Raw genomic sequence first — 14,158 nt, 5'->3', positions numbered from 1 at the left:
CAGGCAGGTTTAAAGGATTAGTTCACTTTCTAATTAATATTTCCTGATAATTTACTCACCCCCATGTCATCCAAGATGTTCATGTCTTTCTTTCTTCAGTCGAAAAGAAATTAAAGTTTTTGTTGAAAAAAAGATTTTTCTCCATATAGTGGACTTCAATGGAGCCCAAACGGTTGAAGGTCAGAATTACAGTTTACAGCGATCCCAGACGAGAAATAAGGGTCTTATCTAGAGAAACCATCACTCATTTTCTAAAAAATGTAAAAAAAATTATACATTTTAACCATAAATGCTCATCTTGAACTAGCTCTCTTCTTCTCTATTAGAATTCCAGCAGTGTAGACACTGCTAAGTGTATTACTGCCCTCCACAGGTCAAAGTTTGAACTAAATTGTCATATACAATATGCTAGTGCAAGTATATAACAATTAGTTCAAACTTTAACCTGTGGAGGCAATAATACACTTAGCAGCGTCTACACTGCTGGAATTCAAATAGAGAAGAAAAAGAAGAGAGCTAGTTTAAGATGAGCATTTATTGTTAAAACTTATATTATTTATTTATTTATTTATTTTTAAGAAAATGGCTGATGGTTTCTCTAGATAAGACCTTATTCCTCGTCTGGGATCATGTAGAACACTTTGAAGCTGCACTGAAACTGTAATTTTGACCTTCAACCATTTGGGCTCCATTGAAGTCCACTATATGGAGAAAAATCCTGGAATGTTCTCATCAGAAACCTTAATTTCTTTTCAACTGAAGAGAGAAAGACATGAACATCTTGGATGACATGGGGTGAGTAAATTATTAGGAAATTTTCATTTGAAAGTGAACTAATGCTTTAAGAGTTTTGGCCACTTCTTTAGACGGTCTGGTTGGTCAGCTGGTCTCCCAGCCTGACCGTTTAAAGAAGTGGCCAAAACTCTTAAACCTGCCTGTTAAACCAGCTATGACTGGAAGACTAGCTAAGACTACTGGTTTTAGGTGGACACAAGCAAGTACATCCAAAAAGTACAATTCCCTTTTTTTTTCCCCTTTAAAAGTTAGTAGATGTCTATTTTATGTTACTAGTAGCAGCCTACCTATCTTTAGGCAGCAGTAGTATTCCAATAGTATCTTTTTTCAGTTTTACTAGTATTACTATGTATGAGATATTAGTAGTTATTTCAGTAGTGATAAGTTACTATTATTATACTAGTAACTTTTGAGGAATAAATGTTAAAACAGATAGTCATATGTTATAAACATATGATGATGATATATAATGTATGACTTAAGTAAATATCGTGTGGCTTGTTCTAGACAGCAAATCAGGGCTCTGTAGATAGTGTTTTTGAGATACACCATTATAAACATTAATTTCTTAATATTATATATATATATATATATATATATATATATATATATATATATATATATACAAATCTTTTAAGATTCAAGACCATGTAATTTTGTTAACACACGTTAGAAGATGACGCCATGACACTATTTATCATACTATCAATTTTCACACTATTTTCCAAAATATTTACTGCACTATTGCACTACTTACAATTGAAGCATTAAAATCTCCCAGTTTTCTTTGTTTTGTAAATTTTTTCTGTAATTAATTCAGCTAGAACCACTTGAGTCAAGTGAAACTTTGTTTTGCAGATAATTTGTAGAAATTTAAAATGTCCCATTGACTGCAAATCTACTAGCCATATATCTTAATGGTCTGAATATATTTTCTCTGCTTCTTTTCCTTTTCTGGATAATTTTACCAAAAAACCTTATAAAAAATAGTTAGCTGGCTTGCAAGCCCTGCTATTTATGAAAGGAAATGCAAATCTGGTTTCCACATGCCTGCAGACAAACACACATACAAAAAAAAAAAAAAAAAAAAAATCATCCTTGCTTTATTATTGTTACACCAACAATTTACCGTCCATCTCGCACATTAAAAAATGTGTTCATTTACCAACTAGCAAACTCCAGTTAGCACTGACTACCAAGAGTGTGGTGTAGTCAATTTAAAACTGATCTTCAATCAGTAACCAGTCAGTTGTTTTTCAATCCAGCCTCTTTATTTTTCAGCACTTGATGAATTGATGAGTGACCTCATAGATCCCCACAGACTCACTGGCTTTCTCGTCGTAGTCTGTCCAGTCCTGAAACATGTAAAAGAGAGTGTTGGGACCTCCTGAATGAACTGAATAAAGGAGTGATGTACTGAGAGAATTCTTACTTTCTCTTGCAGATTGATTTCAGGGAACTGGGTGGTGGTCTCCGCTCCGCTAGCAGCAAAACCAGCCTGTAGAGCAACATGTGTTTCATTCAGATTAGGGTAAAGCTTCTGAAGATCATTTGACAATTATATAATTATATAGGGTATCATTCAAAAGTTTAAGGTCAGTAAGATTTTTAAATGTTTTTGAAAGACGTCTCTTATGCCCATCAAATATTATGCCATAGAAATATTATTACAACTTTAACTGTTTTATGTTTTAATGTACATTAAAAATGTAATTTATTCCTGTGACACAAAGCTGAATTTTCATCATCATTACTCCAGTCTTCAGTGTCACATGATCCTTCAGAAATCATTCTAATATGCTGATTTGATGCTCAAGAAAGATGCTTATTATTATTATCAATGTTAAAAACAGTGATACATTTTTAGCAGGATTCTTTGATGAATAGAACGATCTAAAGAACAAGATTAATTTGAAAGAATTTTTTTTGTCACAAATCTTGATAACACTTCACAGTTAGGTCTTAATTGTTAATATTAGTTAATGTATTAACTCACATGAACTAACAACAGTTACAGTTTTTATTAAACTTTGTTAATAGTATTTAATAAAAATCCCAGTTGTTGATTGTTTGTTCATGTTAGTTCACATTGCATTGACTTGCTGAATACTTGCTGAATAAAAGTGTTAATTTCTTTATTAAAAAACAATGACCCCAACCTTCTGAATGGCGATTATATACACACACACACACTACTTGAATATGTGGAATATCTCACCTGAGGTTGAAAATCGACTGGTTCCAGGCCTCGACACTCAAACTGCACCATTGTCTTAAACCTTTCACTGTCTTCTGCCTTCAGGAGAGAAAATATGGTAACACTTTACAATAAGATCTCATTTGTTAACATTATAGTATTAACTAACATGAACTAACAATAAGCAATACATTTGTTACAGTATGTAATAATCTTTATTAAAGGGTTAGTTCACCCAAAAATGAAAATAATGTAATTTATTACTCACCTTCATGTCGTTCCACACCCGTAAGACCTTCGTTCATCTTCGGAACACAAATTAAGATATTGTTGATGAAATCTATATGGGCCAATTTCAAAACACTGCTTCAGAGCTTTACGAATCAAATCAGTGAATCGGAGCGCCAAAGTCACGTGATTTCAGCAGTTTAGCCGTTTGTTAGGTGATCCGAATCACTAATACGAAACAAAAGATTCATAAAGCTCAGAAGCTTCATGAAGCTGTGTTTTGAAATCTGCCCATATAGATATTGTTGAAAATTCGTTATTTTTGGGGTTTTTTTGGTGCATAAAAAGTATTCTTGTCGCTTTTTAATATTAAGATTGAACCACTGAACTCACATGAACTGTTTCAAATATGTTTTTAGTACCTTTATGGATCTTGAGAGGTATAGTAACATTGCTGGCAATGGAGCCCTCACTGAGCCATCGGATTTTATCAACAATATCTTAATTTGTGTTCTGAAGATGAACGAAGGTCTTACGGTTTTAGAATGACATGAAGGTGAGTAATTAATGACATTATTTTCATTTTTGGGTGAACTAACCCTTTAATGTTAATAAAAATACAGTTGTTCATGTTAGTTCACAGTGCATTAACTAATGTTAACAAATACAACTTTTGATTTTAATAATGTATTAGTAAATGTTGAAATTAAGATTAATAAATGCTGTCAAAGTGTTGTTCATTCTTAGTTCATGTTAACTAATGAAACCTTATTGTAAAGTGTTATTGAAAATACATATACCAGCATGAATGAGCTAAAAAAAATACATGAATATATGCAACTGTATATATTCATATGCAACGGCATCGTTCACTTGGTACAATGCAGCTTTTGAAGTAACAAACAATCCTCAAAATGAATGTTGTCTGCCTTACTTACATTGTAAGGTGTAATTGTGTCCCTCAGGATATCTGGAAACAGTAAGACACCCAGTTAAGTTCAGTAAGACATCCATATGCGCTTGACCCATGGCACAAGCAAAAATGTAAAAACACCAATAGAGAAGATATTATGAGGCAACTTATCTGGTGATATGGCCCATATGTAGGCACATTTAGTAGCCAGTAGGTTGGTTACCTATTGAGTTTTCCCGAGAACACAGTTTGCACTTCTGCACCATGCTAGCACTCCCTCGTCCTCCTTTCAGTGGCATGCTGTCCTGAAGTGAGGAAAGGGCCGGCAATCACTATACAGTCCTTTATTTCTATGAACTAAAGCAATTTAATATCAAGTGCAATTGTGCACTGTATTTGTATGAATGAAAGTGAGATTTTAAATGAAATCGGTTAGGAACATGAGGAGAAGTCTAATTTTGAGAAAACCATTTCATATTGTCCCTGAAAAGTAGTATCACTATTTTACCCATTCATTAATTTTTTTATTTTAAATGCCACTTTTCTATGACTTTTTATGCATTTTTGCAAACAGAAAGAAAACAGTCAATGAAATCACTAAATGTCAATGAACAGTGTAACTTTCATGATTCAACACAGTATTCAACAAAATATTGAAAAGGAAATGAACATGCCGTTTTCATTGTGATTCCCCAATAATCTGTTTTTTATTATTTCTCATAAAAGTGACATAAAATGCAGTTACATAAAAAAAAAAAAAAAACACTGCTAACATTGCTGGCTCCTTTATGTTTTTGTTTTCTCTCTCTCTCATTTGCTTTGGACAAAAGCATGTCAACATCTGGCAATAATACTGAAAGATGATCAGTTATTGGTTATATTTCCCACATTTTGCAACCTACCAGTAAGGTGATGTACTGCCATTTATCCGACACCTCACCACAATTCCCACATTTCAGCTGCAAGGACAGAAATCAGTAATTTGACATGTCATTAAATCATATGGCCACTGCCAACTTTAACAGTATTCAGAATTATCAGTATTCATCACATTTACAAATGACTCTAATATATAATATAGATGTTGAAAAGTTAGTAATTTTTAATTTCCATAAAAACAGTTAGCAACTAACTTACTGTAAGCAAATCCACTGTTTAACTGACAGCCTGTCACACTAGCAGCGACCTGAACACACTTTACCTTTAAATACCAGCGGAAATCATCCCCCACCGGCCTCACGTTTGTTACATTCTCCAAAGTCGCTTTAAACTGCAACCCAAATTTCTATAGAAAAAGAAAATAAGTTAGAAAAGTTGCAATTTATTGGTTTTCTATCAAATGCAAGTATGCGCTGCTGCTTTCGCTCATACCCCCATATTGAGCCACGCCTCTGTTGCTAAACGTCATCCAATTGCGTATAAAGACTGCGACAGATGCCGCGACAGCAGCTCCGCCTAGCGGACATGTGTGGTATTACATGTATGAAACGATGTAAAAGAGGGGTACAAAGAACGAGAAACAGTTTATAGTTTTATAATTTTATTCCACCACAACGTAATGAATTATTCATCAGCAAAACCAGATATAAATAATTCATCTGGTGATAAATTCTTAAAAAATACGTGGCACAAAGGCTTGAAGGGGAAAGGAAGCACACAAGCTCACTGAAGTAGTGCGCACAGGGTTACTAAAGTAAAGTTCAAGCAATCAATCTCTTGATGTTAATAACAGTGTCTGAGGTATTTTATGTTACAAAGACCAACATATCTGACTGTAATCCCTGATTTTATCTGGTTTTACATCAAATTCTAGTAATTGGGAATCAGGTAAACTATTATTACTGGTATAATTGGCATAAAATCTTAAACTATGCACACTGAGTGGCAATATTGTGGGCAAAAACCATTTCTGCTAACACTTTAAATCAAGTTGTGCCATGTTATATGTACAAAACACTACAATTACAAAAACAATGTAACAACATTGAGATTCGATTAAACTAGAAAGATTTAAAAAAAATATGACAGAATATAAAATGCTAGTGTACCATATTGCTGTCTTTACGAAATCACACATCTCTTCACTCACACACATAAAAGGGCCTCAAATATGAGGTAGCAGGGGTTTTTTTCTTTGTGGATGGAACAACCCACCCAACCTGAGCTCTGACTTCAAGTATGTGTGCTAACCGCACTGTGATCAACGTTGTCTCTACAAACATTCCATACTATTCATTTATTTTCTGAGTAGCTGAGAAAGCAGATAGACACTGACAGGACAGGTTGAGTGTGCAATCAAATCTTCCAAAAAACATACAGCACCTTCAAAACCCTCTGAAAAAGCAAACAATTATCCACAACAACAACAACAACAACAACAACATTTCGAATTCAAATAATAGTGACAACAATAAAGGCATTTCAGCTCATGCATCCCCTTATTCTCAAAGGGATGCCACTGTTATTCAGTTCCACCTTTCTCCTCAATGGAGGGAAGGGTCACAGTGAGGTCAGTGAGGTCTACTCGACTCAGATGCCCGTCTTTGTCTGGGTGTCCCGTGGCCGTTCTGTAAACCGTTCTGTCGTTTGGTGAATCCTCCGTTCAGGATATCCTGAATATGCTGCACAATCAGATTAATAGCCACTAGAGAGAAATGGAAATAAAATGACATCAAGTTAAATCTCTCACCACTGTGTGCATTAAAAAGATAAACTAGCTCTCATAATCCTACCGAGATTGTCTGCTCCTCGGGGGATGATGACGTCCGCATACTTTTTGGTCTGCATAAATAAATGTTAAAGACAATTTAGGGCATAAAGAAAAGAGTAACAGTGAGAAAGCAGATGGAACATGGAAGGTATCAAGTTAGTATAAATGATACCCGTCCTGACAATACAGTGCAGTCAGACTCGGATTTAGGAAGACATTTATGAAGATACTCACAGGAAGACAGAACTCCTCAAAGGCTGGCTTTACAAAGGTGATGTACTGGTTCAGAACCTGCTCCAACTCTCTGCCTCTCTCGCTGATGTCCCGTAACACTGAGAGAAACAAGAAAATACACATGATTAGTCTTTGGTAGTTGATATATATATATATATATATATATATATATATATATATATATATATATATATATATATATATATATATATATATATATATATATATATATATATATATATATATATATATATATATATATATATATATATATATATATATATATATATATATATATATATATATATATATATATATATATATATATATATATATTATATTTATTTATTTAAAAAAAAAAAAACAGTTCTTCACAGTGAAAATCACTCCCACTTAGATCACTCCCACTTATGACACTGGAATTTCCAACTTCGATTCGATACCTTGAAAAATATCGTCATTCAATACTATTTTTGATGCCATGGGGAAACGCCATATACACTGCCATACAGATAATTTGTTATCTCATAATTTTCGGTAACTTTGTTGTAATAGCTTACACACAGAACAGGGTCAGTAATAAAAGAACAAGAGTCAGTAATAAAAGAACAAATAGCAAATAATAACAAATATAAAAATAAAGAGACAAATAAAATAAAACATTGCTTTAAGTTTTTCAGGTAGGTCTAACAGTAGTAGCTTATTCAGGGGAAAAAAATAAATAAATAAAAAAAACAGGAATGAAAGTAATCAAATGTAAATTAACGCTGGATAGTTTTCATTGTAAAAATTAAATACAGATTAATGCTTACAATTAAAGTTACAAAAGTTATTCAATCAAGAGCAGCGAGTGATTTTCTCTTTGTCTTTTATTCTTTGATGAACATGACAGAGAGAGGCAGGTTTATTAGGCTGCTGTCACTTTAAGAGCTTATGCAATCCAGTGTACTGCTACAAAACATGTGATTTCTCTCAACTATTTACGTTTCAAAACTGAATGTATTAGCCTGAACACTCTGCAAGATGGACATTTTGACATAATTTTGTATGTATTTGACGTTTATTCAAAAAAGCCATGAAAAAGAACTCAATTTGGTACTCACGAGCTGTTTGAGAGGCAGCTTTATGTGCGCGCGACATATATTAGTGGTGCACATGCTTTTGGTGTGAGCACGAAACCTGGGGGAATGACTAAAATTATGTGCAATACAAGCTCTATTAAACCAAGTGAGACGAGTGAGTGAGGAGACAAATGTGTCAGTACGCCGTCAGAGAGAAGAGAGAGTCTAAGAACGCACAGCTGGTATCAGTGTATCGATACTGCAAAAAGAGTATTGGAACTGTTTCAGATATTTCAGTATCAATATTTTTGACAACACTACTCCCGCTATCAATTAAAACGCTATTCTACTAAGTGGAGGAAAAACAAAAGCAATACCGAAACCAAAAGAAATTGTTCCAAAAAATGAATCAATGAAAATGTCGCACAATGCATCTACCTCTTCGCGAGAGTCGCGTGTCTGGGTCTGTGTCCACAAACAGCTTCATTTGGAACAGATCTCGAATCTCTTGTGAGTAGAACATGAGAATCCCCTCAAAGAGAACCACATCTGCTGGATACACAGTCACAAACTCATCCTTCCTGTAAGAGGTTTGGAGAACATGTGATTCAGCAGTTATTACCTCATCAGAACACCCAAAACAGCACCTTAAGAAAGGACAGGGAAAACAGCGCTGACCTGGAATGGGTAACAAAGTCATAAACTGGGATGTGCACAGTGTTCCCCTGAATGATGTCACGCAGAGTCTTCATGATGAGCTCACTGTCGAAAGCATCTATGAATTATGGAAACAGTGATGAACAGATTATTCTCTATTCAATAAGAAGCTAGTCATAAAAAGCTTGCCAAAGTGAACTTTCCGGAAAGGTTCACTCTGGCTGGTAAACACCTTCAAACTACCATCAGTCTGTGGCGGTGATTATGTAATAGGTAGGTGTGTCTATTGCAGTGAATCTCAAACTTTTTTGAGTAATGGACCCCCCTTCATATTTAGAACCATCCTCAAGGACCCCAGAATAATATTGGCTCATTGGTATCATTAACACTCTGAGGTCTAAAAACGCGCCGGCGCGTTTTGCAGGGTTTTTTTCACATTGCAGCAAAACAGACTTAAAATACTCTGTCATTTTTTGTCATAGAGACATAAGTAATACATCAATTGAAACTATAGAATATCTCCTTTTATTTGTATACACTCAGAGTAAAAACAAAATGTTGTGCTTTTTGTAAAATAAAGAAAACTAACATGATGCGTGATCTCTCATCTCCCTCTGAACGAAGTCCAATCTGATAGTTCTCAGAAAATGAAGTGTAACTTAGTGAATACTAATCACAAAAAATTCATACTTATGTCTAACAAAACGTTGAAATGTCAGGTTTTAAATCGTGCAAGTCAAATCGAAAACAAACATTCTGTGTTTATGTAATCTGTATGAAAAGAGAGCCATGTCAGAAGTCCGTGATTCAGCTCATTACCCACTAATGCGGCCACGCCCACGGAGGGAGCGCTATTCACAGGCAAATTCAGAGACAACACATGCATTCATCATCTCAATCGTGTATTTATTGCCTTGAAAATTGTTTATCTGGATGAAAAAGCCATGGTTAGCGATCTCTGGAAGACATTCAGTAAATTCCTGTTTGTTTTCTTCTATTGATAAGTTTTAAGTGAGTTTTTGTTTCTTTAGCGCCCTCCGGCTGTAGTATGAATTGGTAAACACCATTCATGGAATATCGTCTTCTTCTTAGGTGAATTTGTGGACTAAAATGCACAGAGCGCCCTCCGGCTGCAGTATGAATTGCAAACACCAGCGCTCATAGAGATAACAATGAATATTAAATAAAAAATAACTCCTCTGTATAGAAAATTGACATAAACATATGAGAATCCTATATTTCTCCAAATGTGCATGCTTTTAAACTAAAAGCCTATATTCAGACTCTTTGCATCACAGAAATACATTATATTTTAAAGTATAATATAAAACCATTATTTTATATTGTAATAAAATTTTTCTGTATGTTTCATATATCATGATGAGCTTGAGACATCACAGAAGTTTTTTTTCACAGCCTACCTGACTGAAATGCCTCATTAATATGCAAGTCTTTTCAGGTCATTACTATTCAATTCTTTTGTCTTCACAGGTGAGAATGAGCCATTATTCATGGAGATTCACGCCTCCTCGCATACCGTGTTTCTTGGCAAAAAGTGTCTTACAAAAACTAAATCAGTATATTGTTATAAATGAAAGAGTAGTCAGCATAATTTTTACATAATTTTGAAGCAAAAACTCTAGTCTACAACCTTCAATACCCAAAAGTCTTGTGAACACAGATTTAATATACTTTTATTGGCCTTATATCAGTGACTTAAGTTTTTTGTTTTTTCAGTAACCACGCATAAACGTTATTCCTTCAAAAACACAAACATGTACACACATGTTCCTCACATATTATGGTAGCCTAGTTTGTGCTGAATACAGTGTAATGACACTTGTGTCATTAATATGTTTATGAACAACTGAAAAAAGCACAAATGTCAGGGCATGTCAAAACTTCTCCAGGCCCCAAATCAGCCTCAGACTCCAGAGGGTTAATGTCTTTGTGATGACCAAATGCAATCAAGTATAATTTACTACTACGTTAGTTGACTTGTCCAATATTCAGTCATATCGTCAGTTATACTATACATATATTATCTTCTTCTTTTATGGGAACATGTCAAATGTCAAAATATACAAATATTCATATTCAGATATTTTATAAGGACCCCCTGGCATTACGTCAAGGACCACTAGGGGTCCACGGACCCCTGGTTGAGAAACACTGATCTATTTGTATAAAGTGCTATATAGATTAGGGGTGAAAAAAAAAAAAAAAAAAAAAAAATCAATTCAACCTTCTAACGATTCAAATCGATTCATAAATTTCAAAAATCGACATTCTAAACATCCAAAGTTCATCCAAAAATGAAAATTTTTAATGGAATCCTGACCCCAAGAATCGATTTTAAATCGAATTGTGAGATTCCAAAAGATTCCCACCCCTAATATAAATAAACGTGACGTGATTTTACTGGAGTGGCGAATTGCAGAACAGGTTCAAACATATCCACATTGCTATGATCAGATGCTTTCTTAACTGCTGTTTTCTCACCACTGTCATTTTTGTTGCATTTATTTTGCTATTGAAAGGAAAGCGCACGGTATATATTTACAAATTCATCCAAATGCCATTGTTAGTAGCGTGGACGGCTTCAGGATGTTCGTTAACATTATTCTGCTGCTCACGTATTTCGAACTTCGTCCGCAAGTATATCAGGCTCTTTATGGTGTTTTTATGCTCCACAGAAGAAGAAAAAAGGTTTTAGAACAAAATGAATGTTACAGATGAGCAAGTTGAGCCCTCAGACCTCAGACAGTACCTGGGTGATCGAAGTTAAACTGTCCCTTGAGTGCTTTGGCCTTCTGTTCAGGTGTGAGCTCCCTGTAAAAGCTGTCTTGACTGAGGATGACCACCTGCCGCTGATGACGGTCAATTTTATTCTGGCCCAACAGCTCCATGATCTTCTCACATACTGAAGACTGAAGACAGGACTTAGTAAGTGCTAAACTCTTCACATATACACATCCTAAAGCCACAGTGTTTGTATTATTAACCCTATAAAGTCTCATATTTGATGAGCAAATTATCAACATGATCAAAATTTACCAAAGAACCTGTAGTACACAATCTACTTTCTGTTGTCTGATTGATAGTTTATCCTTTTTTAGTTAATAAAAGGCATTTTAGTATCATTCTAAAAATGTCCACCTTCAAGTTGTGGTGACTTTTCATAAAGTAAACATAAGAATACATTTTATGTTGTTAATAATATTTCAAGATAAATACTTATTGGATTAAAGCAACTTAGGTTTACTTGATTAACAACATTTTATGTTAAAATGTATCAAATATGTTACAACAGGCTTTTGATGAAGGTTCTCTCAAGAATTACTGTATTGCATTGCATTATATGTTTTGCCCCCACAAAAACTACAGAGCTTTGATCATAAAACCAATCATTTAAATATCTTTCTAAGATGAATTATTAGGAGATATGGAGCGACAACTGATATTTATATGCATTTTATTCAAATAGTCTGCTATACTTTTGTAAAGATGTCATTGATTTTATTACAAGCTATTTCATCTTACTTTTTGGCCATATAAATATCAGCAACTGCATCAAATTGCACGTTTTTGCTCAGTTTGGGCCTCTGGATAAAATCTGAGGTGTTTTTAAATCAAGTATGAGCCATATGTATCAATTTAAAAAAAAAAAGGTTCAATAAACTTCCATTTGTCAGGCTTTACAGTGTTAAAGGGACAGTTCACAGTTCACACAAAAAATTAAAATTGCGGAAGCCTCATGTTGTCTGTCAGTGGACACCAAAGGTGTCTGGTTACCAACATTTTTTAAAATATCTTCTTTTGTGTTTCGCACGACATGAAGGTGAATAAATGGTGATATTTTCATTTCTGGGTGAACTATCCCTTTAACTTGAACTGTAGATGAAGAAGACTTTTCTCATTAGTGTTTCTGCAGACATGTGCTGTGAACTATGGTGTGGTATAACACCATGGGGGTGGGCCAGATCTCCCATGTAAGGAAATTTAGCAGGGAAGCATGGCCTTTATCCATCGGCCAAGCAGTTAAAATTTGGGTCAGTTATTATTAAGTTTGTTTGATAGTCAGGTGAGAAAACGTTTATTCCCTCACACACCAGTGAGCACCAGGCAACAGAAAGTGTGGACAAACCGCACTTTGACTGCAAGTAAGATTTTAAGTGAGTTCAAGAGACATTTCAGAAGCTCGGCTGTAATTCTTTAGGGGTGGAAGTTAAATTTCCTGCATATGAAGGTCAGCGGAAGATTAATGACGGCTTGATACTAAAACGGGGTCACTGTGCCAGTGTAAACATCCTCTGCTGTTATGACGTCACGTTCCCGCAACTTTCGTTCGCCTACGTGGAGGAAGTGGCACATTTATTTATTTATTTTTAAACAGCGACTAAAAACCAGTTTAAACACCGTCTGGCGAGAAACATATAGCAAACGTCAACATCCAATTTTGACATTCAAGGTCGCTCGCAGAAAAATAAACGACAACATGAAACGCGACAATTCAAAATGCTGCGCCACGTGGAGTTAAAACATGAAATTATCGACATTTATTACGATGATAAACACGAAATCTGGATACATCTTGAAGGGATAACGGTACTGTAACTTATGGGTTGTCGTTTAGTTTGTTTTAAATTATTTTCGCGTTCTATAAATTCACTCACTGTTTCCAGTAATGAAAGACAAAAGACTTCCCAAATAACTAAAAATATATAAATGTTTTAGATATGGTGTATAGATTTTGGGCATGTAAATACTTTTTACATTCGCGGATGCTGTATTTTCAATGTGTTTTATTGTATATTTCATTATGAGTTACTAAAGCCACGCGGTCGCTGGAGGCACCGGCGTCATTGAAAACCCAGTTAACCTACATGACAATAGCGGAGTCTGTAACGTTACGCTTATTACTGATAAACACTCATAAAGCTCAAACCTTTCCACTGGCGGTGCCTCCAGACACACCGATGAGGAAAGGCTGTCGGACGGTGTGGCCGTTCTCCTCTCTGTCCAGAAGATGTGTTTCAGTGTCGCCAGCCATGCTTGCAGTGGACGGAGCATAAGCGTGTGTCGCTATTCTAATAATATACACACACTCACACACACACACAGAGAGAGAGAGAGAGAGACAGCGCTCCTCCTACTGTCCCACTCACTCACTGCTCTCACAAAGAAAATAATGCTGAACTTACATTGCAAGCTTCCTTCTACCGTTTAATACAGTTTAGACATGTAATTTCAATTACACTTACTTTTTTTTAGATTCATTTTAGATTAAAAAGACCCTATGTATGTATATGTATGTATGAATGAATGTACACTCCAAAAAATGTTGGGTTAAAAACAACCCA

The 14,158-nt window shown here is 34.9% G+C and overlaps 2 protein-coding genes across 2 annotated transcripts; both read right to left on the bottom strand.

The window, feature by feature from the left end:
• Positions 1-1,881: 1,881 nt before the first annotated feature.
• Positions 1,882-5,641, bottom strand: czib (CXXC motif containing zinc binding protein). Its single transcript, XM_048163418.1, has 8 exons — positions 5,505-5,641; positions 5,335-5,418; positions 5,036-5,092; positions 4,357-4,438; positions 4,159-4,190; positions 3,014-3,091; positions 2,228-2,293; positions 1,882-2,150 (listed from the first exon to the last, which is right to left on the bottom strand). The coding sequence occupies exons 1-8, from the start codon at positions 5,508-5,510 to the stop codon at positions 2,073-2,075; spliced, it is 483 nt and encodes a 160-aa protein (XP_048019375.1). The 5' UTR covers positions 5,511-5,641; the 3' UTR covers positions 1,882-2,072.
• A 15-nt stretch (positions 5,642-5,656) lies between these two features.
• On the bottom strand, positions 5,657-13,961 carry uck2b (uridine-cytidine kinase 2b). Its single transcript, XM_048163417.1, has 7 exons — positions 13,744-13,961; positions 11,566-11,725; positions 8,817-8,913; positions 8,577-8,719; positions 7,078-7,175; positions 6,866-6,914; positions 5,657-6,777 (listed from the first exon to the last, which is right to left on the bottom strand). Exons 1-7 carry the CDS (start codon positions 13,846-13,848, stop codon positions 6,644-6,646), a joined length of 786 nt encoding a protein of 261 aa, XP_048019374.1. The 5' UTR covers positions 13,849-13,961; the 3' UTR covers positions 5,657-6,643.
• Positions 13,962-14,158: the final 197 nt, after the last annotated feature.

The sequence above is a fragment of the Megalobrama amblycephala genome, linkage group LG17, assembly GCF_018812025.1.
Source record: "Megalobrama amblycephala isolate DHTTF-2021 linkage group LG17, ASM1881202v1, whole genome shotgun sequence".
Taxonomy (NCBI): Eukaryota; Metazoa; Chordata; class Actinopteri; order Cypriniformes; family Xenocyprididae; genus Megalobrama; species Megalobrama amblycephala.
This window is presented reverse-complemented; position numbering and strand designations above follow the sequence as displayed.

Bases quoted from the DNA above. Each gene is read 5' to 3' on its own strand.
- czib (XM_048163418.1), bottom strand. The intron at 5,093-5,334 runs GTAAAGTGTGTT...CTGTCCTTGCAG, and splicing joins ATTTCCGCTGGTATTTAAAG to CTGAAATGTGGGAATTGTGG. The intron at 2,294-3,013 runs GTGAGATATTCC...GTTGCTCTACAG, and splicing joins CAGTCGATTTTCAACCTCAG to GCTGGTTTTGCTGCTAGCGG.
- uck2b (XM_048163417.1), bottom strand. From the start codon at position 13,848: ATGGCTGGCGACACTGAAACACATCTTCTGGACAGAGAGGAGAACGGC. The intron at 11,726-13,743 runs GTTTGAGCTTTA...TCCTGTCTTCAG, and splicing joins GAGGCACCGCCAGTGGAAAG to TCTTCAGTATGTGAGAAGAT. The intron at 6,915-7,077 runs GTGAGTATCTTC...TTATTTATGCAG, and splicing joins TTGAGGAGTTCTGTCTTCCT to ACCAAAAAGTATGCGGACGT.